Source organism: Thalassophryne amazonica, chromosome 4 (genome assembly GCF_902500255.1).
Source record: "Thalassophryne amazonica chromosome 4, fThaAma1.1, whole genome shotgun sequence".
NCBI lineage: Eukaryota > Metazoa > Chordata > Actinopteri > Batrachoidiformes > Batrachoididae > Thalassophryne > Thalassophryne amazonica.
The window spans coordinates 127,985,147-128,011,563 of NC_047106.1; the positions used below are offsets into that span (position 1 = coordinate 127,985,147).

The 26,417-nt window shown below is 43.3% G+C and overlaps 1 protein-coding gene across 1 annotated transcript in view; it reads right to left on the reverse strand.

Annotated features, from left to right (window-relative positions):
* The window catches only part of LOC117508715 (unconventional myosin-VIIa-like), a 289,667-nt gene that overhangs the window by 88,419 nt on the left and 174,831 nt on the right, over positions 1 to 26,417 (reverse strand). Inside the window, exons 19-23 of the mRNA XM_034168534.1 lie at positions 25,057 to 25,149; positions 14,591 to 14,685; positions 13,712 to 13,796; positions 12,873 to 13,091; positions 6,359 to 6,466 (exon numbers count right to left, since the gene is read on the reverse strand). Coding sequence (XP_034024425.1) covers positions 6,359 to 6,466; positions 12,873 to 13,091; positions 13,712 to 13,796; positions 14,591 to 14,685; positions 25,057 to 25,149 — 600 coding nt within the window. The remainder of the gene's footprint in view (positions 1 to 6,358; positions 6,467 to 12,872; positions 13,092 to 13,711; positions 13,797 to 14,590; positions 14,686 to 25,056; positions 25,150 to 26,417) is intronic.

Genomic DNA, 26,417 nt, shown 5'->3' on the forward strand with positions numbered 1-26,417 from the left:
TCAGTCACGTATCATCAGAAATATGCCGTAACAAATGCTGTTTGGTCAGTTATCGTGGTGCTTTTTTGTCTTTTTTTTTAAAAAATATGTTCATCTGCTTGTTGATTTTAGCTATATCATGCTTCTGTTATAAAACAGTGATTGTAGTGTTGTGGTAAAGTTTCCGTCTGGTAATCAGAGCGTGCAGGTTCGAATCCCATAAGTGGCATTTATTTTTTATTTAACCAGGGTTATTTAACCGCAGGGTTCCGTATTGCGTCCCCTTTAATTTATTATTTATATCAACCCAGTGATATTCACTAATTATACAGCTGGTTTTTATTTTATTTTTCTCCACATCAGCAGTGCGATGTGGTGCACCTTGTCCCAGCTGCTCGCACTGTGTTCCTGCTCACGTGACACTGTCACGTGCACAATACCATCGCAGCGGGATAGTGCCCGCATGCTTGTCGGTCGATGTGTTCGTGGTTCACTCATACGAGCTGTTCCGCCGTGATTCCCCTGATTTGTACTTATTCGTACTATGGGTGAAGGTGTCCTAAGTGATGTAGCATTAACAGCGTGGAAGGCCTCCTTGAGCAGAAATGCTTGATCATGTCATTTTTTGACTGATCAATATCGGATTAAAAATAAGTCACCTCAGAGCTGCCATGAAGGTTTAAAAAACATTGCTATAAATACCAGAGTCTCATGTTTTTTTTCGTGCTCCCATCACGAAATGTTTCAAATTTTTGTGAAGGGTTTTTTTTAAACTCGCTATTACTAACCCTACTCCTACCCCTAACCCTAACCTAATCCTACTCCTTCCTCCAACCCTAACTATAACCACCCCCGAAACCCCACCACCACCACTTCACTTTTAATTTTGTGCAGCCATTATGGAATGAATTAGAATGAATTTGTGCTGCCGTGACAAAAATGAGGGGCTTTTCGTCACAATATCACAAACCAATAGATTAATGTATATTTTGTGCTGCTGAATCATGACTTGCCGTGAGACTGGGTTGCAAATACGCACCAAGTCTGTTTCTGATGAACTGTTTTTGGATGGATGTATGGACGAGATTTATTGTCATTCTCATTACAAGTGCAACAACGAGATTACGTCCACACTCACATTTCCACAGACAAGATACAGCAATTAATCCACAATTATTACTTGTTTACCGTAATAATGGCACACATCAGAATTAAGACAACACATATACATTTGACATTGTTTATGAGCACTAAACTTGAAACAGTCCATTTCCCAAATTGAGGCGATGTGTGTGGTAGCCGCTGCAACAGGAGTCGCGCCGCTGCTAACTTGGGGGGAAATGGGGACCTGCCGCAGCTAAAACCGCACAGCCCCCGGAGGAGAAAAGGGGTGGTGTGAGCGGTGGCCGGGATGGGGTGTGTGATGTGGGGCAGGAGGGGAGGTAGGAGGGAAAGTGGAGCATGCTTCAGTCTTTGTCCATTTGTGAGTCTGTCTGTCCTTGTGTACTGGAGAAAGAAAGATAAGGAGGCAGCCAATCTTCCAAAGGCTGTAGAAATTATTCTGGAGGAAAAACAATGGGCATGTTATCCTTGGGAGGCTGATAAGCCTGCTGTGTTTGTGGTTGAGCAGTGAAAAACACTTTTCCAGCTTCACATGAACAAACCAAATCCCAATTATGAAAATTCTCCGGCCTCTGAAATCTTCACCTTCTCCTGCAAAGCACGCATTTGCTCCGAGATGTTATACAATTTGAGTCTGAGTTCAAGGGTTAACGCAGGCTGAGAATGCATCGCCTTCCCCAACTCATTATTCATGATGGACAAGCAAGAGGTCATGGTTTTGGCGGCAGCCGTCTTGCCAATCTTCCGGTAGGTCAGGGCAGCACATAAGCCAATACGAGGTCTGTGATAAAAGTATCCGACCTTTTTATTTTATGCAAAAAATATATGGATTTGATTCATATGTTTTTACGTCAGCCAAGCTTGAACCTTCGTGCGCATGCGTGAGTTTTTTCACGCCTGTCGGTTGCGTCATTCGCCTGTGGGCAGGCTTTGAGTGAGCACGGATTCGCTGTTAGAGCGAGACAAAGAACATCTCCGTTTTGGAGTGTCAGAGGACAAGTTGGGACATGCCTATCTCGGCTTTCAGTGCTTACCAGTCGAGTGAGTATAAGAGAAATTGTGGAGAGCTGGGCACTCAAAAACGGAGGTGTTCTTTGTCTCGCTCCATCAGCGAATCCGTCGTGACACTCGAAGCCTCCGTGCGGCTTTCCATGACAAAATCTCTTGTTAAAAGTGAAATCTGCCGGAAAATGGCTGATGTCCAGCTCTTGTGATAACCAGAGAAATTGCACACGATGGTCCAGGAGCCATACAGCGATCCGTTTAGAAATGAAATGGTTGTTTCTGCCTGTCAATCGCGGCTCGGAGCGGTAGTAACACTCCGTAATCTCTGTGAAGCCCATTAAAATTTTCACCGAAAGCCATGTGAATTTTCCGAATGGTTTCCAGCTGCCTGTCTCTAACAGTTTCTGAAAAAATTCTGATGGAACAACAGGCGTGAAAAAACTCACGCATGCGCACGAAGGTTCAAGCTTGGCTGATGTAAAAACATATGAATCAAATCCATATATTTTTTGCATAAAATAAAAAGGTCGGATACTTTTCTCATAGACCTCGTAAGTACCAGCCCTCCTACTATGAAACCAAATATGAATAAATCCTCGACATACTCCACAGAGAAAGGCACAAAGCATGCGACCCGCCAAGTCTCCCAGGTGTTGGGAACATAGCCCGCAGAGTAAGTTCCATCCAGGCACGCAGGGTCCCCTGGCCCTGATCTTCTTGTAGAAAAAATGGTGTCAATAGCGTTCAGAGACCAGCTAATCAATTCCATGATTAATCCAATATAGTCTGAACAATTTCACAGCCTGGTGAAGTAGGGACTTTGAATGTTGGAGCAGAGATAGAGGAGAGAGGAGGAGATGCGACCGCCCTCGCCGGAGTCCTAAGCTTTAGGCCAAACAGGCGGAGATTTCCACAGAACATAACCAACTTTTTTCCTCATGGCTCATATTCTTGGACATTTCTTAGAATTTTCCCTTGGTAAGACGAAAGTTGTCCGCAAAGCACCTTAGGCCTTGAGAGAGCTCCTAAGGTGCCAAACTGGTAAGAGTAGGGAGGAGGACTTTTAAGAACCTTAAGAGTGTCTTAAGCAGACAAGCTGATGGAAAAGACAGAGAGGAAGCAGAGATATTCTCCGTATGTAGGATGACAGTGAGTCAGTAACACACGACCAGTTTGATTTATGTAATTATTTTATGTTAATTTACTGTCTTAATGTATTTATAAATTGTTTAGGTTCTTGTTATCATTTTCACACAATATTATCATTATTTTTACTATTATTATCAGTATTATTGATATTTTATTTTATTATTACTTCTATTTTGTCATTTGATTTTAAATGAACAACAGAAATAAGTGTTTTCACTTTCTTGTGCCCTGCATGTCATTTTAATGTATTTACAATTATATTATGTACTTACATTTAACTTATTAATAAACTCACGCATCCACGCACACTTTTAATATGTAGTTAATTGGCATGTGAATGAGATATGTTCAAACATCTTCAAGCTGTGTAACAATTCATTTTGTGATGAACTTTGTGGAATAATCAAAGACAAGCGAGAGCTTTTGTCTTTTTGACACTCTGCCACTAAGAGTCACTCTTATTTTTCAGATAAAACAACAACACAAACACGATACACTTTGACCTATGGTGATAACATGGCGACACTTAACTCACTAAACCAACTGAACTACAAAAACACAATAAATCAACAACACTAACAACATGTTTAAAGCAACATTTAAAACCCACAAACCCAGAACTCCCATAATGCATTGCAGCACAAGAATTTACAGGTTTAGCGACCGGCCTAGCGATCACTCCAATTTAATTTTGTTGAGTATCATCATCATGACATTAAATTATTTTCATGATTCCGCATTTCTTAATGCAGTTATACGAGGTCTGTCCATAAAGTATAGGTCCTTTTTATTTTTTTCAAAAACTATATGGATTTCATTCATATGTTTTTATTTTTTTTATGAAAGACGTGCGGACGGGTCTGCGCGTTGGGACGCAGCCGGCGCGGTGCGGCGGCACACGAAAAACACCTCCGTGTTGATAACCATTTGTAAAATCCAGGCGGCTTTTGATGGCTTTCAGTGGAGTGAGTATATGAGAAATTGTTTAACAGCTGGACATGTTCCAACTTGTCCTTAAGGCTTCCAACAGAGGTGTTTTTCCTGTGGCGGAGCGTCGCGGCGGCTGCGAGCCGATGCTGCAATCCGCCCGCACGTCTTTCATTAAAAAAATCTCCTTTAACAGTGGAATATCCGGATAAAATGCTGAAACCGACTTCTTCTGAAACTTCTCTGTTCTCTCACGACATCCTGGATCAATAGAGCCTGAAATGTGGAGGTTTTCAGCTTGAAACAGGCTGATGATGGCGCCTGAGAGCGCTGCGCGACGTCTCGCACCGTGGGAAGTCCTTAAAGCGACAGTATCACCTCAAAATCTCTCATCAGCCGTTAAAATTTTCACTGAAAACCAGCTTAATTTTTCGAACCGTGTCCACTTCGATGTGTCTCACAGGTTTAGAAAAAAGTTTGATCAAACAAAGCGCCAGTCTCTCAGCAACTTCTCAGATAAAGGAATTCCGACGAGGGGCTGGACGACTCCTCCCACAAGGAGTGCTCACAGGCGAATGACGTCACCAACAGGCGTGGAAAAACTCACGCATGCGCACGAGGGTTCAAGCATGTCTGACGTAAAAACATATGAATGAAATCCATATAGTTTTTGAAAAAAATTAAAAGGACCTATACTTTATGGACAGACCTCGTATGATTGTTGATTTTACTGTTCATTCATATGTAGGAGCGCAGAGTGCATTTAATTTTATTTCCCCTTCCCTTTCTGTGACAACCAATCACAGCTCTTAGGTCAACCCTGCCTCCTCACTAAGATGGGAGTTTCTGTCAACTCCTTGCCCAGAGTTGCATCAGACACCTCTTGGGTCTCTCTGAGGCTGGGAGTCCTTGCCAGGATATTTTAGGCTACGTTAGGAGCTCTTTGAGAGGACTTTGAGATGCACCAAACATACGGGCCCTGATCTACAAATCTGTTGTCATGCCAACACCACTGCGACGATCTGAGACCTGGACCACCTGCCACCGCCATCTGAAGACCCTTGAGTGATTCCACCAATGCTGCATGAGGACTGTCTTCTGTATCAATTTCAATTCAATACAATTTTAATTTTAATTTATTTATATAGTGCCAAATCACAACAATGCTGCCCCAAGGCACTTCACACAGGTAAGGCCTAACCTTACCAACCCCCCCTGAGCAAGACTACCACACCAACATCAACATCCTGGCTGAAATTAAGCTCCAGAGCATAAAGTGTGTCATCATCAACAACCAGCAATGGTGGGTGGGTCACATCATTACGATGCATGACAGCTGACTTTCTGAGCAGATTTTCTACTCCAGGAGGGCAGATGAACTACTACAAGGACCTCTTGAAGCACAACCCGAGGAGCTGCTCCATCGACTGGAAGGGCTGGGAAGAACAAGTGAGCACAGCTGGCAAGCAGTGATCCACACAGGAGTGGAAGTCTGAAAAAAAATATGGATGAACAGCACAGAGGAGGTGAAAGAGGAAGGAGAGAGAGCAAAATCCTGACCGGCAGAAGCTTCCCATAGCAACAACACGCAGTGTCCGTCAGAAACCGTACTTGTTAAGACTGGGCCTGTTCACTCATTATGGAGTCCACCACCCTGTCCTGGAATCGATGCAGAGACAATCCTTCTCACCACTGTGGGATTGCTACAACAACCTTTTTGGGAATCTTTCATGACCAGTATTGTCCTGCCCTGTTACTCAGCCAGATTTGCACCACCTTGGTAGCAGCTGGTTTAATTGTGCTATCAGGTACATATGAAGTGCTATTAGCTTCTTCATCCTGTTGGTGTGGATCTTGGTGCTGCCCAGCTGGTCATGCATGAGTCACTTTGTTTGATATTTGCCTTTGTGCCAATAATGGTTTCTTTTTCTGGGAGTTTACTGTCAGATGCTTTCAGGTTCACCAGCCACTGGACATCGGCATTATGAGTTGCCTTCTCCTCCCATAGGTTTTTCTAGAATTGCTCAGTTTCACCTTTGGGTCTGTTCTAGGGGTGTTACTTTAGAGATGTCAGTTCTACAGAGAACAGGCCATTTATCTATTCAATTGCCTTCAGAGATGAGCTGAAGTTTTAAAGTATATCTTTGAATCCTGGTATTGTTTGTGAGATTTCAACCTGATGTTTGCGTTCAGCCTCAGCCTTCGCTCTCTTAGCTGACATCTGGTTCCTCAGTTTGGCCTCTTCAGCGAGACGCATTTTCTCTGCTTCCAGTCTCCTGCGGTACTGAAAGAACAGATGACACAATCAGTCATACAACACAACCACTATTGACAGATTCGATTCCAATGTGATATTTGTCGTGAAGTAAACCCATGTTAAAATACCAATAGCTGTTGAGGGGAGAAATTTAAGGAATTAAACACGTTCAATTATTTAGTACTTTTAATGAATAATCAAAACTGATTTAATAATAAGAATGGAATTTTCTGGAGCTAAAGCAGGTAACTACTTTGCTACAGTTCCTGCCCACTATATTGCTCATCAATGCACAATATACTGGTAATGGGCTTGTGACACAGAGACCAGCTCAGGGGGAGTATCTCAATGATTAAGCAGGAGTTGTATGTTACATACATCATAAAACAAGACAATTTCCACATGCACAGTTACAGAATATTGGGATTTTGTTGGTGTTTAAAATGAAACCCCAGCCATAGTTAAATACAAAGGTTTTGCACTGTATGATTTCTTCAACTACACAGCAGCAAGAGCGAGAGAAAACTACATTGTTTGAGTATAGTCTTGGCCCTGTACTAGGACCCTGTATACATCTCAAGGGGGAGAATTTCTGACTGCTGTTTTGAGTAATACGGTCTATCAACTTTCAAAATCACAGAGGTGGACATTTGAATTTAGTGGCGAATGACCACCAGGGGGCGTTTTCCAAAATGGCCACCGATCATATATCGTAATCATAACTTTTTGTTTTTTATGCTATATGCTAATGTGATACCTCTATAATAGGGTTTTCAAACATGCAGAACTCATTTCTGACCTTATTTTTTGAGTTTCACCTGCTCAACCACATTATTCAGGGTTGATAACACTTCAAAATACTCAAGTACGCTAGAAGAAAAATAACAAATTTATTGCATTATACACAATGTAGAATACGACTTTAACACACATACTAACAGTCAATACAGGGACATAGTATATGTTTTAGATGCAATACATATATATATATATATATATATATATATATATATATATATATATATATATATATATATATATATATATATATATAAACCATATTACATGCTTAGCAGAGCCTTTGACATGGTTAGACAGGCAGTAACCCTGCTTGAAAGGGATACATCACCCAGTCCAATTGCCTTTGGGTGGGTAGTTGAGGATGATTTGCTTGCTCCCCAGCAGAATCTCTGCACCTTACCGTCCTCTGTGCTTGTTACTTGCAATTGCACAGGCAAGTGTACCTCAAGGAGATGCTCCTGCATGGCAGCAGGGGTGAAATGCGTCATCTACTGTCACAAGAAAGTCTCTACTGTGGCCTGTGAGAATGCTTTAGAGTGAAAATAGTTTGTGATATCTGTATACTCAAAGGTACTGTGTAATGAAATCTCTAATAAAAACGTGACAAGTCAAATGATATATAAATAACTGTGCTGTGCATTAATATTACCAGCAAACCTGATTCATAAAAGGTTCACCTCACCCTTGTCAGTTTGAGTATCTGTTAGACTAATTTGTATGTGTTGCTTTTATATGTAACATCAGTCTTGTGATAAAAATGTGTTGTAAAGATGTATACAACATTGTGTTTAGACTGATGCAGCTTTGAATAAATAATTTGTCTTAGAATATGTGTACTTTCCATCCAACATGAAGTTTGTTGTGCATACATATTTACAGGAAGTCAAATTTCTGACTATGATTGTAGTCCACTGAATATACTGCTATTACAAATGTTCGATGTTAGTGACTTCATATACAAGCATGTAATATGGTTTATATACGAGGTCTGTGAGAAAACTATCCAACCTTTTTATTTTTTTCAAAAACTATATGGATTTGAATTGTGCGCTTGCATCAGACAAGCTTGAACCTTCGTGCGCATGCGTGAGTTTTTTCACGCCTGTCGGTTGCGTCATTCGCCTGTGGGCAGGCTTTGAGTGGGCGCTGGTCCACCCCTCTCGTCGGATTTTTATTGTCAGGGAAATGGCTGAGAGGCTGCCGCTTTGCTCCGTGATTTTTTTTTCAGAAACTGTTAGAGACAGCCAGTTGGAAACCATTCGAAAGATTTAGATGGATTTCGGTGAAGATTCTGTCGGCGTCACAAGGATTAAGGAGTGTTAAAACCTTTTTAAAGACGGCCCACAGCGGCGGAGGGCGCGCGGCGCACCGAGCGGCCATCGACAGGCTGGAACGACCAGATCATTTCAAAACTGAATGCTGTGTTGATCCGGGACATCGTGTGACTACCACAAAAATGGCAAGACAGCTGGACATAGCAATTTTGCAGCACATTCCACTGTTACAGGAAATTTTGTAATGAAAGACGTGCGGAGGATTTCACGCGTCGGCACAGAGCCGACACGCTCAACAACAAAAAAAAATGCTCAACAAAAAAACACCTCCGTGTTGGAAACCATTCGTAAGATTCAGACGGCTTTCGGTGGCTTTTCAGTCGAGTGAGTATCCGAGAAATTGTTTAACAGCTGGACATGTTCGAACTTGTCCTGTGAGACTTCCAACACGGAGGTGTTGTTTGTCCCGCGCCATGAGCGGCTGCCTCCCGACGCGCGAATGCGTCCGCACGTCTTTCATTACAAAATCTCCTTTAACAGTGGAATGTGCCGATAAAGTGCTGATCCCGACCTCTTCTGAAACTTCTCTGCTAGTCACATGACGTCCTGCATCAACAGAGCCTTAAATTTGGAAGTGATCTGCTCGTTCCAGCCTGTCAATGGCCGCTCGGGGTGCGGTGCACCCTCCGCCGCCGTGGGCCGTTTTTAATCCAGTTTTAATGGTCCTTAATCCGTGTGATACTGATAGAATCTTCACCAAAAGCCATCTGAATCTTCCAGATGGTTTCCATCTGGCTGTCTGGCAGAGTTTCTGAAAAAATTTTCATGGAACAAAGCAGCAGTCGCTCCGCCATTCCTAAACAATAAAAATCCGACGAGGGGGGTGGACCAGTGCTCACTCAAAGCCTGCCCACAGGCGAATGACGCAACCGACAGGTGTGAAAAAACTCACGCATGCGCACAAAGGTTCAAGCTTGTCTTGATGCAAGCGCACATGATTCAAATCCATGTAGTTTTTGAAAAAAATAAAAAGGTTGGATACTTTTCTAACAGACCTCATATATACATGTATTGCATCTAAAACATACTATGTCCCTGTACTGACTGTTAATATATGTGTTAAAGTCGTATTGTACATTTGTGTATAACGCAATAAACGTTATTTTTCTCCCCCTCCCCCTCGGGCTGCCACCTTATCGTGGTGGGGGAGTTTGCGTACCCGGATGATCCTAGGAGGTATGTTGTCGGGGGCTTTGTGCCCCTTGTAGGGTCTCCCAAGGCAAACAGGTCCTAGGTGACGGGTCAGACTAAGGGCAGTTCAGAACCTCCATGACCAGTAAAAAATCAAGGGCCAAGACGTTGTCCGGTATGGCGGAGCCAGGGCACCACCCTGGAGCCAGGCCTGGGGTTGGGGCTCGCGCGCGAGTGCCTGGTGGTCGGGCCTTAGCCCATGGGGCCTGGCCGGGCTCAGCCCGAAAGAGCGACGTGGGCCCGCCCTCCTGTGGGTTCACCACCTGCAGAGGGGGACATGGGAGTCGGGTGCAGAGAGGATTGGGTGGCAGTCGAGGGCGGGTGGCCCGACGGCCCGGTCCATGCTCACAGACCCTGGCTGTTGGGACGTGGAATGTCACCTCGCTGGGGGGGAAGGAGCCTGAGCTTGTGCGGGAGGTTGAGAGATGCCGACTAGAGATAGTCGGGCTCACCACCACGCACAGCTTGGGCTCTGGTACCCAACTCCTGGAGAGGGGCTGGACGCTTCATTTTTCTGGCGTTGCCCACGGGGAGAGGCGCAGAGCTGGGGTCACATTGCTTATTGCAACCCGGCTCAGTCGTCATGTGTTGGAGTTCACTCCAATGAACGAGAGGGTCGGGTTAGGGCAGGTTTCTCACCGTTGTCTCGGCCTACGGCCGAGCGGCAGTGCAGAATACCCGACCTTCTTGGAGTCCCTGGGAGGGGTACTAGATAGCGCTCCGACTGGGGACTCTATTGTTCTCCTGGGGGATTTCAACGGCCACGTGGGCGGCGACAGTGAGACCTGGAGGGGGGTGATCGGGAAGCACAGCCTCCCCGATCTGAACCTGAGTGGTATTCAGTTGTTGGACTTCTGTGCTAGTTACAGTTTGTCCATCACGAACACCATGTTCGAGCACAAGGGTGTCCATAAGTGCACGTGGCACCAGGACACCCTGAGCCGGAGGTCGATGATCGACTTTGTAGTCGTATCATCTGACCTTCGGCCACGTGTCTCGGACACTCTATTGAAGAGAGGGGCAGAGCTGTTGACCGATCACCACCTGGTGGTGAGTTGGATCCACTGGGAGGGGAGGAAGCCGGTCAGACCTGGCAGGCCCAAACATATCGTGAGGGTCTGCTGGGAACGACTGGCGGAACCCTCTGTCAGCGAGGTCTTCAACTCCCACCTCCGGGAGAGCTTCTCCCAGATCCTGGGGGAGGTTGGAGACATGGAGTCCGAGAGGACCATGTTCTCCACCTCCATTGTCGATGCGGCTGCTCGTAGCTGTGGTCACAAGGTCTCTGGTGCCTGTCGTGGCGGCAATCCCCGAACCCGGTGGTGGACGCCGAAAGTAAGGGATGCTGTGAAGCTGAAGAAGGAGTCCTACTTATCTTTGTTGGTAGGTGGGACCCCGGAGGCAGCTGACAGGTACCGGCAGGCCAAGCGTGGCGCAGCCCGTGCGGTCGCAGAGGCAAAAACTCGGGTCTAGGAGGAGTTCAGGGAGGCCATGGAGGAGGACTATCGGTCGGCCTCGAAGAGATTCTGGCAAACCGTCCAACGCCTCAGGAGGCGGAAGCAGCTCTCCGCCAGCACTTTTTACTGTGCGGGTGGGGAGCTGTTGACCCTGACTGGGGATGTTGTCGAGCGGTGGAAGGAATACTTCGAGGATCTCCTCAATCCCATCGTCACGTCTTCCGAAGAGGAAGCAGAGACTGGGGACTCAGAGGTGGACTCATCCATTACCCAGGCCGAAGTCACCGAGGTGGTTAGAAAGCTCCTCTGTGGCAAGGCTCCTGGGGTGGATGAAATCCGTCCTGAGTACCTTAAGTCTCTGGATGTTGTGGGACTGTCTTGGTTGACATGCCTCTGCAACATCGCATGGCAATCGAGGACAGTGCTTCTGGATTGGCAGACCGGGGTGGTGGTCCCTCTGTTTAAGAAGGGGGACCGGAGCATGTGTTCCAACTATAGGGGGATCACACTCCTCAGCCTCCCCGGTAAGGTCTATTCCAGGGTACTGGAGAGGAGAATTCGACTGATAGTCGAACCTCGGATTTAGGAGGAGCAGTGTGGTTTTTGTCCTGGTCGCGGCACACTGGACCAGCTCTACACACTCCATCGGGTGCTCGAGGGTTCATGGGAGTTCGCCCAACCAGTCCACATGTGTTTTGTGGATCTGGAGAAAGCGTTCGACCGTGTCCCTCGGGGCACCCTGTGGGGGGTGCTCCGGGAGTACGGGGTCCGGGGTCCTTTGCTAAGGGCTATCCGGTCCCTGTACGACCACAGCAGGAGCTTGGTTCGCATTGCCGGTAGAAAGTCAAACCTGTTTCCAGTGCACGTTGGCCTCCGCCAGGGCTGCCCTTTGTCACCGGCTCTGTTCATTATTTTTATGGACAGAATTTCTAGGCGCAGCCAGGGTGCAGAAGGGGTCTGGTTTGGGAACCACAGAATCTCGTCTCTGCTGTTTGCGGACGATGTGGTTCTGTTGGCTTCGTCAAATCAGGACCTTCAGCGTGCACTGGGGCGGTTTGCAGCCGAGTGTGAAGTGTCCGGGATGAAAATCAGCACCTCCAAATTCGAGGCCATGGTTCTCGACCGGAAAAAGGTGCTTTGCCCTCTTCGGGTCGGTGGAGTGTCCTTGCCTCAGGTGGAGGAGTTTAAGTATCTCAGGGTCCTAGTATAGGGCCTGGACAAGCATTTTGTTTAGAATCATCAGAATAATCAATTTTCATGCTGAGGTTATCCACCGTTACATTTCTTTCATTTTACTTTAGAAATAAATATATACTGTTTTGCATCAAAAACACATTGCTGCACCAACAGGATTAAGGACTAATAACCTTTAGGCGCTAATGTTTAAGGTGAAGTCTTGTTGTTTGTTAGGGTTTGGTGTGAAGCTTTTATGAAGAAATCAATGCTCTCTACACTGTTTCCGGTGTAAACACAGTAGCTTGCTCTGCGTTTGAGACCGGCAGCAACCTGCTGCTCTTGGTTGAAATTGTACAACAGCAGCTTAGAGAACACCAGATATTAAAGGTTTGAAAACAGTTTCAGGTTTAGTTATTCAGGAATTCATGCAAATATCTTCAAAAATGAGAAACTCAAAGACAGGTGTGTCCGTACCTCTCCCTTCAGCCTCTTGAACAGCCGACGGGCAATCATGCCCCTGGTATACGCCTGAATGGTGATAACAGCCCATAGCCGGTGTCTGAATGCCCGACGCACCAGGTAGCCTCGGCACCGTCCTTGGAAATGTGTGATTCGCTGACGGGCGATGTGGTACGATGCACACAATTTCCTGGAACGAACCAGAGCCTGCAGGCGAGAGAAACCTGCTCGCATCTAGGAATAGAGAGACAAACAGAAATAGACAAAGAAACTAAGGGTTATTTTGCAGTAGCTTAATTTTCAAGACTTTCTGTACTAACTGTTCTAACTCAATTTGGGCAGCACGGTGGCTTAGTGGTTAGCACTGTTACCTCACAGCAAGGAGATTATGGGATCAATTCCCACCTGTGGCCTTTCTGTGTAGAGTTTGTGTGTTCTCCCCATGTTTGTGTGGGTTCCCTTCAGGTGCTCCAGCTTCCTCCCACATCCAAAGACATGCAGGTTACGTGGCATGGAAACTTTAAATTGTCCGTAGGTGTGCGTGCGTATTTTCTTTATCTATTACAGAATTCAGCTTTAATCATTATTACTTTAATGTGTGTGTGACGCTTTAATCTAGTGTGTGTGTGTGTGTGTGTGTTTGGGTACATGTAGTTGCGCACATGCGCTTTCAACACAAGGGCCCTTGGTGCCTCCAGTCACCATACCAAGTTTGGTGTCAATCGCTTAATCGCTGTGGCAGTTCACCCCGAACACAAATCGTGCCGCATACATACATACATACATATATTGCCTTATATATAGAGGGATTTATGCAGTTGTATGAGAAAATGCAACACAAAGGTGCTCCTCACAGCTCCATAGTTCTTCCGACAGTGATATCCTCTCCATGCTTTCTGGATCAACACAGCTGACTTCCTCATTTTCAGAAAGTTGGATCTGAAGAAAAAAAATAAAACAATAAAAAAATGAATGGAACAAATATTTAATTTGGTGAAATCTTCATATCATTGAACTCATAAACATTCATTATTTGTACACTGAACTGATCAGTACATTTTTATGTCATAAATCCTTATTTACTGTCTCGTGTTATGTGTTCCCAAAATCCAGGCCTGTTTTGTATTCCAAATGCGTACAATGAACTTAATGCCAGTGTGTGTACAGACCCTGCGCTGACTTTAGCTTTGAAAAATGAAATTACGAATTGGTATGGTATGGATACACATTTCTGAACTGTCCAGCAGGTGTTCGTGTTCACTAGGTGCCAGTACAGCATATAATACCTTCCTTTTCATCCGGATTCTGGAACGACGTTCAAGCTGCAGGTGTTGAAGCAGTGTTTTGAATAAGTGATCAGGAATTTGCTACATTGTTGAAATGTTCTGTCACCATCCCCAGTCACACGTTCTATCCATTCTTTAATTCCAGCTTTGTGGTCCCATCCTGTTGTCGATTTTGGATTGTACCAGAGGTGGGAATAAGTCACCATCAAGTCACTCTCAAGTCATGAATCAGCGAGTCTCAAGTCACAATGACCACCAATTGTTTGCAAGCTGACTTGACACTTGACTTAGGACTTGCAGATTGATGACTTGAGAATGACTTGACAGTGACTTACTCCCACCTCTGGCTTGTACTTGTTTGCATTGTGTGAGTTCTCCCAGAGAGTCAAAGGCTGCAACGGCTTAAACAAGTCCTCTTATCTTTGGATATGAATTTTGATGGCGTACCTGTCCTTGAAACCTCGTACTACTTTCTGGATGAGGATGACCTTGTCAGTTATCGCTTTGTCTCTCTCAATCTCCAGCAACATGTCATGGTGGTCCTACAAAAAAAGAGCAATCATTAAGCTCCACACAACGCCTACTTGTGTTTCTGGATCATCACTTTAACAGTCGAATTACAGTATGTATTAGACCAGGACTGAGACAATCTGAAAGATAATATGTTAGAAGTAGTTAGCCCCAGCTTTGGAAGCAGGCTATGTTTTTATTTATGCTGAGGATGCTATATTTCCAGTGGCAAATGCAGCTTCTTCTCATTGACAGATTACACGACATATGACAAAAAATATTTCTGGCAAACTGCCATAAAACCTGGTGGAATGATAAAATATACCAAGACAAAGAATATCTTAAATATAGAGGTTGATCAGGAGGCAGATATGGATTCAAAATAACATTGTAACGTCCTTTTACTTTCTCTCTTTTAATTTAAAACAATTCACAATTTTTCACAAAAGTGGTCAGCCATGCATATCCAGTGACAAAGAACACATTATTTTCACCAACGGTATTACAGACCTGGCTGCCCTTGACAAGACAAGTATTTTGTTAATAATGCCAAAGAAAAATACCACCAAATATCAATAATCATTTCGGATCATCCCCAGTGCTTTGATTCAGTTTTCTTTCACAAAAACGATCGTTTTTGTGAAAGAAAACTGTGGAGCAATTTATTTTTATAGCAACTTGACAGGATGCTTATTGACTTATGATTGCTATTTCTTGAGCTTACTAGCAATCATGTAAAAGGATAAGACTGATAAAAACTCCCACAGTTGTTCAATTAAAGTGAGCAGCCATGGATTTCAATAGAAGGCATCAGATGTCAGAATCTGACATCTACTACACAGATTTTGACACCGAAAGAAATAAAAGTTGGACATTAATCTCCACCTATATTTTTGTACTGCAGACATTTTTCTCATTAAACACTCTCTTACCATGTGTCATTAAAAAAAAAAAAATTATATATATATATATATATATATATATATATATATATATATATATATATATATATATATATATATATATATATATGTGTGTGTGTGTGTGTGTGTGTTTTCCACTCAGATTGCAATTGGACAATCATAGATTAGCCTAGAAAGTTATGTTGGATCCAAAGGGATCCAAAAAGGCTGGGACCAAAAGTTATATTGGATCAGTTCCCACTGACCAATAGCGTTAGAGCTTACTGCCAACAGCTAGCCAATCAGAGCGAGACAGACAATTATTCATGAGATGACATCACTAATGATGTAGCAGAGGTCAGGAACTTGCTGACAGACGCTGGTTGAAAAAATAAACATGTCAACAACAGCAGAAAATCGTCTGCCAGCAAGGTTTTCTGAGTTCACAGAGGAGGAACTGGTGGAAATATTGAACTCCAAGGATGCCAAAAACACTAAGAAGGTAGACAAGCACGCTACTGATATTTTAGAAGCATTCATATGCTGTTCACAACAAAATAAATTGATCTAATTTACTTGACTCTTTGTTGTTTGCTTAATTTGGGAGGGGGGTGGAGAACATAATTGATGGATGGCAAGTTGTCCAACGTAGAGAAATACTGGATTCAGAAAAGTTATATTGGACGAGGCGTAGCCGAGGTTATGGTTATTCCTTCCCCGACACAAATTGTCACACAAGACTTTACCAAAATGTTATGTGAAGAGCATAACATCAACAAACACTGCATGTCTCCTCTTCCTCTTCCTAAATGTGGACCCTATCACCCAAATGTGTCCACATCCTGTTCAGGGAAGTGTGGCCACTGCTCTTGCCTTCACCCTCCTGCACTTTGTGTTTCCTCTCTAATTGTGTGGTTAACTTTTTCTTCTGAGTGAAGCCATTGTCCTACTCACAGTTTACAAGCAAAACTGTCTACAACACTACAATTTAAAGGGGTGTTGATGGAATCAAAGTCATATACAGTGGGGACAATTAAGTATTTGATCCAACGTCAATTTTGTCAGGTTTCCCAACTACAAAGAATGGCGAGGTCTGTAATTTTTATTGTAGGTACACTTCAACTGTAAGAGATAGAAAAAAAAAATAAAAAATCAGAAAATCACATTGTATGATTTTTAAATAATTAATTTGCATTTTATTTCCTGAAATAAGTATTTGATACAATAGAAAATCAGAACTTAGTATTTGGTACAGAAACATTTGTTTGCAATTTCAGAGGTCAGACGTTTCCTGTAGTTCTTGACCAAGTCTTTACACACTGCAGCAGGGATTTTGGTCCACTTCTCCATACAGATCTTCTCCAGATTTTTCAGGTTTTGAGTTTCAGCTCCCTCCAAAGATTTTCTATTGTGTTCAGGTCTGGAAACTGGCCAAGCCACTCCAGGACCTTGAAATGCTTCTCACGGAGCCCCTCCTTAGTTGCCCTGGCTGTGTGTTTGGGGTCACTGTCATGCTGGAAGACCCAGCCACGACCACTCACGACCATTCTCTCAGTAAGAGCATCTTCAATGCTCTTAATGAGGGAAGTAGGTTGTTTGCCAAAATCTCATGATAAATGGTAAATAAATGGACTGCATTTATATAGCGCTTTTCCATCTGCATCAGATGCTCAAAGCGCTTTTACAAATAATGCCTCACATTCACTCCAATGCAAGGGTGCTGCCATACAGGGCGCTCACTACACAGCGGGAGCAATAAGGGATTAAAGACCTTGCCCAAGGGCCCTTAGTGATTTTCTAGTCAGGCTGGGATTTGAACCAAGGATCTTCTGGTCTCAAGCCCAACACCTTAACCACTAGACCATCACCTCCCCTCACAATACATGACCCCATCCATCCTCCCTTCAATACAGTACAGTTGTCCTGTCTCCTTTACAGAAAGGCAGCCTCAAAAATAATGTTTCCATGCCCATACTTCACAGTTGGGATGGTATTCTTGGGTTTGTACGCATCCTTCTTCTTCCTCCAAACACGGCGATTGGGGGTGAAACCAAAAAGCTCTGTTTTGGTCTCATCTAACCACATGACCTTTTCCCATGCCTCCTCTGGATCATCCGAATGGTCACTGGTGAACTTCCCTACAGGATTTTCAACCATGGTAAATGGTAAATGGACTGCATTTATATAGCGCTTTTCCATCTGCATCAGACACTCAAAGTGCTTTACAAATAATACCTCACATTCACCTCGATGTGAGGGTGCTGCCATACAAGGCGCTCACTACACAGCGGGAGCAATAGGGGATTAAAGGGCAATTAGTAATTTTCCAGTCATGCTGGGATTTGAACCAAGGATCTTCTGGTCTCAAGCCCAACGCCTTAACCACTAGACTAGTCTAGTATAGTGTGTTACTAATCTAATCTTTGCGACTGTGGTCCCAGCTCTCTGCAGGTGATTGATCAAGTCCTCCCGTGTAGCTCTGGGCTTTCTCAGAATCATCTTTACCCACGATGCGAGATCTTGCATGGAGCCCCAGACCGAGGAATATTGACGGTCAACTTGTGTTTCTTCCATTTTCTAATAATTACGCCAGCAGTTGTTGTCTTCTCACCAAGCTGCTTGCCTGTTGTCCTGTAGTCCTACCCAGCCTTGTGCAGGTCTACAATTTTGTCTGTGATGTCCTTAGACAGCTCTTTGGTCTTGGCTATGGTGGACAGGTTGGAGTGTGATTGATTAAGTGTGTGGGCAGGTGTCTTTTACACAGGTAACAATTTCAAACAGGTGCAATTAAGCAAAAAGAGCAGTACAGTGTTTGACGGTCTGTGCAGTGCAGAATAGGAGGGTTTCTTATAGAAAAACTAGCAGACCAGAATTCTTGCTGGTCGGTCGGTGATCAAATACTTATTTCATGCAATGAAATGCAAATTAATTATTTAAAATGTGATTTTCTGGATATTTTTTTAGATTCTCCCACAGTTGAAGTGTCGCTACAATAAAAATAACAGACCTCTCCATTCTTTGTAGGTGGGAAAACTTGCAAAATCTACTATGCTTGTTTTCCCCACTGTAGCTAGATATGTTGTACTTCATGTGAACTATAAATGTTCTCTCAATAAAAAATATCTAAAAACAGCTGATTCAACTCAGCCATTTTTAAATATACAATGGAGACCATTAAAAGATACGTATTTTTCAAGGTGAAATGTAGATACCTATTTCACTGATACATTTATTCAAAAACATTACATATACTGGAGTTTTCTGTTTTTAGGCACAATAAATATATCAAAATGTACCCTGTGGAGTGAAAATACATTATGGCCCTGACTCTCAAGATAAACTCGGCTACAAAAACACTATTTTGAAAGAGGGTAATGGAATCACACGCTGACAAAACAGTCAAGTGGCAGCAGATGGATTTTCAGTCTGTCTGCTGAAGAAACATGTGACAGTGGAAAGCATAACGGATACGTCCAACTGATGACCTTTGACCTCAGGACAACATCTGCCATCAGAAACTAAAACACACACACGCACAAGTTTGCATCCTGGGAAAAGAAGGCCTTGTTTTCCCATTCACAGGCAGGAGGATGAACTGGAAACAATCACAGTGTGTGTTTTCACAGTGCTGGACTTCCACACTGTTTAGAACACACTGACCTCAATGCTCAGTCTGAATGAGGAAAAAAAGTGGTTTTGGAAAATGACATGAGCTCACTGAGACACTCTTGGCAACTGTGAGTACAATAAAGTTTCCGGGCAACAAAACAGTGATTCTTAGATTTATTTCAACTTCTATTTCATTTCAGACTGTATGAATCCAAGATATTCCATGTTCTGTGGTCAACTTCATTTCATCTGTTAATATTTTTATATGTTCAGTCACACACATGCACTCAAAAATAAAGTAATAGATAACTAAAAACATGAACCAGGTAACAAGTATAATAGACAGCTAATTAAAAAAATGAATAAAAACATAAATTTATACATACATATATATATACAGTGAGGAAAATAAGCATTTGAACACCCTGCGGTTTTGCAGGTTCTCCCACTTAGAAATCATGGAGGGGTCTGAAATTTTCATCTCAGGCGCATGTCCACTGTGAGAGACATAATCTAAAAAAAAAAAAAAAAAATCCGGAAATCACAATGTATGATTTTTTAATCATTTATTTGTATGTTACTGCTGCAAATAAGTATTTGAACACCTGTGAAAATCAATGTTAATATTTGGTACAGTATCCTTTGTTTGCAATTACAGAGGTCAAACGTTTCCTGTAGTTTTTCACCAGGTCTGCACACACTGCAGCAGGGATTTTGGTCCACTCTTCCATACAGATCTTCTCTAGATCTTTCAGGTTTGGAGTTTCAGCTCCCTCCAAAGATTTTCCATTGAGTTCAGGTCTGGAGACTGGCCAGGCCACTCCAGGACCTTGAAATGCTTCTTACGGAGCCCCTCCTTAGTTGCCCTGGCTGTGTGTTTGGGGTCATTGTCATGCTGGAAGACCCAGCCATGACCCATCTTCAATGCTCTTACTGAGGGAAGGAGGTTGTTTGCCAAAATCTTGCAAGACATGACCCCATCCATCCTCCCTTCAATACGGTGCAGTCGTCCTGTCCCCTTTGCAGAAGAGCACCCCCCAGAGTATGATGTTTCCACCCCCATGCTTCACGGTTGGGATGGTTTTCTTGGTTTTTGTTCTCATCCTCTAAACATGGTAAGTGGAGTTGATTCCAAAAAGCTCTATTCTGGTCTCATCTAACCACATGACCTTCTCCCATGCCTCCTCTGGATCATCCAGATGGTCACTGGTGAACTTCAAACGGGCGTGGACATGTGCTGGCTTGAGCAGGGGGACCCTGCTGCCCTGCAGGATTTTAAACCATGACAGCATCATGTGTTACTAATGTAATCTTTGTCACTGTGGTCCCAGCTCTCTTCAGGTCATTGACCAGGTCCTCCTGTGTAGTTCTGAGCTTTCTCAGAATCATCCTTACCCCACAAAGTGAGATCTTGCATGGAATACCAGATCGAAGGAGATTGACAGTCATTTTCTTCCACGTTCTAAAAAATAATCATAACAGTTGTTGTCTTCTACCAAGCTGCTTGCCTGTTGTCCTGTAGTCCACCCCAGCCTTGCGCAGGTCTACAGTTTTCTCCCTGGTGTCCTTAGACAGCTCTTTGGTCTTGGCTATGGTGGACAGGTTGGAGTGTGATTGATTGAATGTGTGAACAGGTGTCTTTTATACAGGTAACAAGTTCAAACAGGTGCAATTAATACAGGTAAAGAGTGCAGAATAAGAGGGCTTCTTAAAGAAAAATTAACAGGTCTGTGAGAGGCAGAATTCTTGCTGGTTGGTAGGTGTTCAAATACTTATTTGCAGCAGTAACATACAAATAAATTATAAAAAAATCATACATTGTGATTTCTGGATTTTTTTTTTAGATTATGTCTCTCACAGTGGACATGCACCTAAGATAAAAATTTCAGACCCCTCCATGATTTCTATGTGGGAGAACCTGCAAAACCGCAGGGTGTTCAAATACTTATTTTCCTCACTGTATATATATATATATATATATATATATATATATATATATATATATATATATATATATAAACAATATTTGCATAGAAAACAGAGAGGAGTTCCTCTATCTCGCCAACAACTGGAGTAGTCTGTACATACTTGTACTTTTAAAGTAAGAGAAATGAAACTTCAGTAAACCATCTGTATCGCACTCATCTGATTTTGCTATAACAGACAGATTTGAATTTAATATGCTGCTTCTGTCTAATAAGGCCTTATTTGCCATGGCATTCACCATGACATTATCACAGTTTAACATCAAACAGACCATTTAAAAAAAAAATGGCAATATATAAGTCTTTGAACAAGACCTGGTAACAAAATACAATGCGTCATATATGTATAATTCTTCAAACACATCTATCCCACAATGTTTGGAACTGAACAATATTCCTATCACTCAGATTCCATGCTTGAGTACCATAAAAATGACAACGTTTTTTATTGAAGATGTTGACAATTATATAACGGCTGAGTGGATCCTTGTCATTTGATTGTTGCTTTGTATTGTATTGTATTTGTGTTGGGAGGTGATGGTCTAGTGGTTAAGGTGTTGGGCTTGAGACCAGAAGATCCTGGGTTCAAATCCTCGCCTGACTGGAAAATCACTAAGGGCCCTTGGGCAAGGTCTTTAATCCCCTATTGCTCCCGGTGTGCAGCACCCTGACATCGGGGTGAATGTGAGGCATAATTGTAAAGCGCTTTGAGCGTCTGATGCAGATGGAAAAGCGCTATATAAATGCAGTCCATTTACCATTTACCATTTGTATGTCACATGACATAGATTATTTGTTCCATTTAATATGCACTTTGGTTCCATACGTTTTGTACCATTGCATGCTGCGAACCCCACCCATGCTCACACTAGTGGGGGCGGCATTTAGCTAAACACGGCAGAGTTTGTTTTGCTGACAGACAATGCTGTGAACAAGCTATTTGATGGTGTTAATTCTTCTAACACACACAAATCTCTCTCAGTTCCCCAAGAGTGTGGCTTTTGTCTGTGTGCTGAACTGACAGGAGGTGTGGCCACCGACAGAAGCGGCTGTGGAGATCTGTTGATCTGGACATCCTAGCTGGACAACACGTACTGTGTTTGGATGGACATGGACTAACAACTGCCTACTATGATGCGCGTGTGTCTGCTTGCTGTCATCATGTGGACATAAATAAAAGCATATACTGATTCAAGCTGGGACTTCAGCCAGGGCAGTCACATCTCCTCTCTCGTCTCCTCTTGTGTTTTTCTATCTCTGCTCCAACTTTCAAAAGTCCCAACTTCATTAGACTGTGAATTCTTCAAGCTATATTTGGAATAACCACAGAACTGATTAGCTGGTCTCTCAACTCGGTACAATCTCAGACTGCATTATCTTTTGAACTCAAACGCAAATTGGAAAACATGTTGGAGCAAAGGAAGATGTTGGAGACTAGGGAATATTCATAAACTGGGATGTGGTTAGTACTTGGATGGGAGACCTCTTTGGAACACCAGCAGCTGTGTGTGTTTCTCCAGGTAAAACTGGAGTTGAGTCAGGAAGGGCATCCAGCGTAAAACTTGTGCCAATTACCAGTGCAGATTTGGCTGTATCCGCTGTGGCGACCCTGAACAATACATGACAATGAACACCGGATTTTGATGGTCAGAAGAGCTGCAAATGGAATTTCTGTGTCTCTCTGCCAAACCCAAAACATGGCAGCCTTATCAGCTACTGAAGGTCAAAATGCCCCCGCTTGTTTTTCCTCCAGAAGGATTCAACGGCCTTGGTGAAGCATTTGGCTCCACTCTTATCTGCCCTTATGCCCTCCCCTACAGTCTGCTGTTGTCAAGGCAATTCCAGACTTTATGCACACATGGACAGAGACTGATACGAACTAATTTGCACACATGACACACATACCTTCCCCCTCCCACGCCTACCACCCTCCCCCCTTGTGGTTCTGTTCCTACACCCCCTCCCCCCGACCTCTGTTCTGTCACTCTGGGAGGCTGCGCGGCACATAGCTGCAGCGCCCCCATTCCACTCCTCCCCAGCTTGGCTGGCTGCGCGGGTAGCTGCTGCAGCCCATAGTCCCATTGCCTCAACTTGGATGATGGACTGTTTCAAAGTTTAGCGCACAAACAATCAAATGCACATGTGCGGTTGTTTTAACTCTGATGTGTGCCATTATTATGTTCAACTAGTGATAGGAATTGCCCTTTTAGGGATCAATAAACTTGTTTGAATCCTTGAATCTTAAATCTTGATATCGCTGTGGTGACGGGCTGCAGCAAGCGCGTGCGCAAGCTGCAGCCCATTGACAGGCCCCCAGGTTGAAACGGACCATCAGATCATAACATGCGGTGGGTGATCTGACTGTGATGTCACCACGTGAGCTCTGTTCCACATGACACGGTGTAAGCCTTGTGGTGCGCCGTCCACAAGACACTCATGTTGGGCAGGACACGCGCACGGGGCGGCTGGACACACCAGACCAGCAGATCTGGACATTATGAGACGAGTGAACTGCTTCTCATTCATGTCATTTCATGACTGTACGTCTGTGACCATGGGCCATCTACAATGGAACAGAAGGATAATACTTGTATTGCCCGCTTGATAAGAGGGATTCAATATAATGCGGTGTTTTTATATGGTGTATGTGTTTTTTTTTTATATGTCCATGTCCTTCCTGATATCAGGCAGTTTCCTGCACCTTTCACCGGCCAGCGATGGTAGCTCACTGGTAAAATTTCTGACTGGCAATCAGAGCTTTTGGAAAGCGTGGGTTCTAATTCATTATTCGACGTGTTTTTTATTTTTTATTTTCACAGCAGCTGTGTGATGTGCACTGCTGCTCGCACTGTGTTCCAGCGTGCAGGAATCGTCGCATCGGCATGCCTGCCCAACGGCACGTTTCGTGGTGCGCTCATATGAACTGTTCTGACAGGAGTTGCCCTGAGTTGTACATATTCACACTATGAGTGAAGGGGCCGTAAGGTTAGACCTTACTTGTGTGAAATGCCTTGAGGGAACTTTGTTGTGATTTGGCACTATATAAATGAAAATTGAAATTGTATTCTCTGCTGAAACCTTCACAAACAGTCAGCATAATTCTTAGACTTGATACTGTGGATGTTAATAATGTGAGGTTATCAGCATACTCAATCACCCCATAAAACTGACAATGAACCCAACAGCCAGCACATTTCTTCTCTAACCTGGAGAGTAACTCATTAATTTATATACACTCACTATCAGGCCTGCATGACATTCCAAACAAAGCTGGGACAGGGGTAATTTAGAATTATTAATGAGGTCACAGAAATAAAATAATGATGTTATTTCAATTGGGTGATGTCAACAGGTGCTTTTAATCATAATTTGGTACAAAGGCTGAGTGCTGAGTCTTTGAGGAGCAAAGATGGGCAAATGATCTGTAGTTTGTCAACAAATTTATGAGAAAACTGTTTAAATCTATAAAAACAATGTTCTGCAAAGAAATATTGCAAGATTTTCATTTCAAAATTGTCCACACATTCTCTGATGGGATAGGACAAGATTGTAGGCAGGTCAGTCCAATACCCATAACCTGTTCTTCCGCAGCCTTTGTAATGTTTGCATTTTCATCTTGGACAAAAAAAAAAAAAAAGCATGTTGGATGGATGTATTTTAGCAAACGACATGACAATGAACACACAAAACATGAAATGTCTTGGGTTCAAACTGTCTGCAATGAAACAGAAGTCAAAGTAAATGTGAGGGACAAACGTTTTCCCTTCATTTTCCGTAATATCCATAATAAAAACTGGTTGTAAAATTTGAGCTTTCTATGAATGGTGTTTCAACCAAATATTATCTTAAAATTGTATTTGACTTTTTGTTGCTTGTTATGTAGAATCAGACTGTATTGCAGGATTACCTTGAGAAAGATCTTTGTCTTTCCCATTTGCCAGTCATCGTCTCTACCGAGCACAGCCTCAGCAATCCTCTGACAGGTTCCCCTTAGGTCCTCCTGATGGCAGAGCAAAACGAATATACAATAAGAAAATCAGTCTTCATTTATATTCATTCAACAAACAAGCAACAGTGGCCACAGTGAGCACCAGGACCCTGTGATCAGCACCAAGGATTCACAAGCAACTTGCTGGGCCTGAATGCCTTTATGTTATGTTCTGGTTGGTCTTCTTTCCGAATGGTCCCCCCTAAAAATCGGTTCGCCTTTTGCATCTGTGCGTGTGTCATTAGCCGCGGTTCACAGATTAAAACCTTGTTTCTGCTTAAAACTTAGCGGGAGGTGATTGTCTAGTGGTTAAAGCATCGGGATTGAGAGCAGAGGATCCTCGGTTCATTCATGCACAGATGCAAGTGGTTGGCCGATTTTTAGGGGCGGACCATTCGGTCTGCGACACCGGGCCCAGGACTTGCAGGAGTTAAAGAGTTGGAAGTAATGATTCATAATCCATAATGTTTTTAAAAGATAGTGCTGATTGGAGTGTGATATGCTCTCTAAGGGTACAATATTTGTTTCATGTCTTGCACAACCTTTTCTGACTGCTGATGTGAAAAATGACTGGTAGGCTTTGGACTATTCTTACTACTACTACTTATTCTCACACAAACAGATCGCAGAAAAACATGTGCTCTTTGGTGATGGAAATAGGTTTGTACCATCCATGTTTGTTAAAAAATAATGCATAGAAAAAAAATGCATCATTTCAGTCTTATTTATCATTTCAGTCATTTATCAGGTCAGAAATGCTATTTTTAAGTATGCATTTGCATGCTTTTTCCATTTACTTGTAGAATAATTTAAAAATAAACTTTGGAATAGTCAGTGACTTGCCAGAATGTTGCCATTTGGACTTTTTGTTGAAATGATTTATACCCCAGTCACACTAGAGCACAAATGAGTCCGAATGGTGTATGAATAAGGATTCAAATGGCAGTCATGCAAATTCAAGCTGCACTCGAATGCCTTGTACAGCATTCTCACAGCAGTTGGCACATTTGTGCGGCCAGAGCACATGCACTCTACATTTGTGTTGCGCTCATGTTGGAAAATATTTGAACGGCAGTTGAGTTGCAGTCTTACCACAGTCTGACTGCAGTTATAATATTCATACGGCAATTTGCATGCAATATGAAGCATTCAGACTACGTTTGAGGGGCTTTACGAATAGTTTGAGCACGTTGAATCCTGGCCGAATGTCTTGACCGTGCCTGCATGCACCTACCCATCACACTAGAGCACGAATGAGCCAGAATGCTGTCTGAATGGAC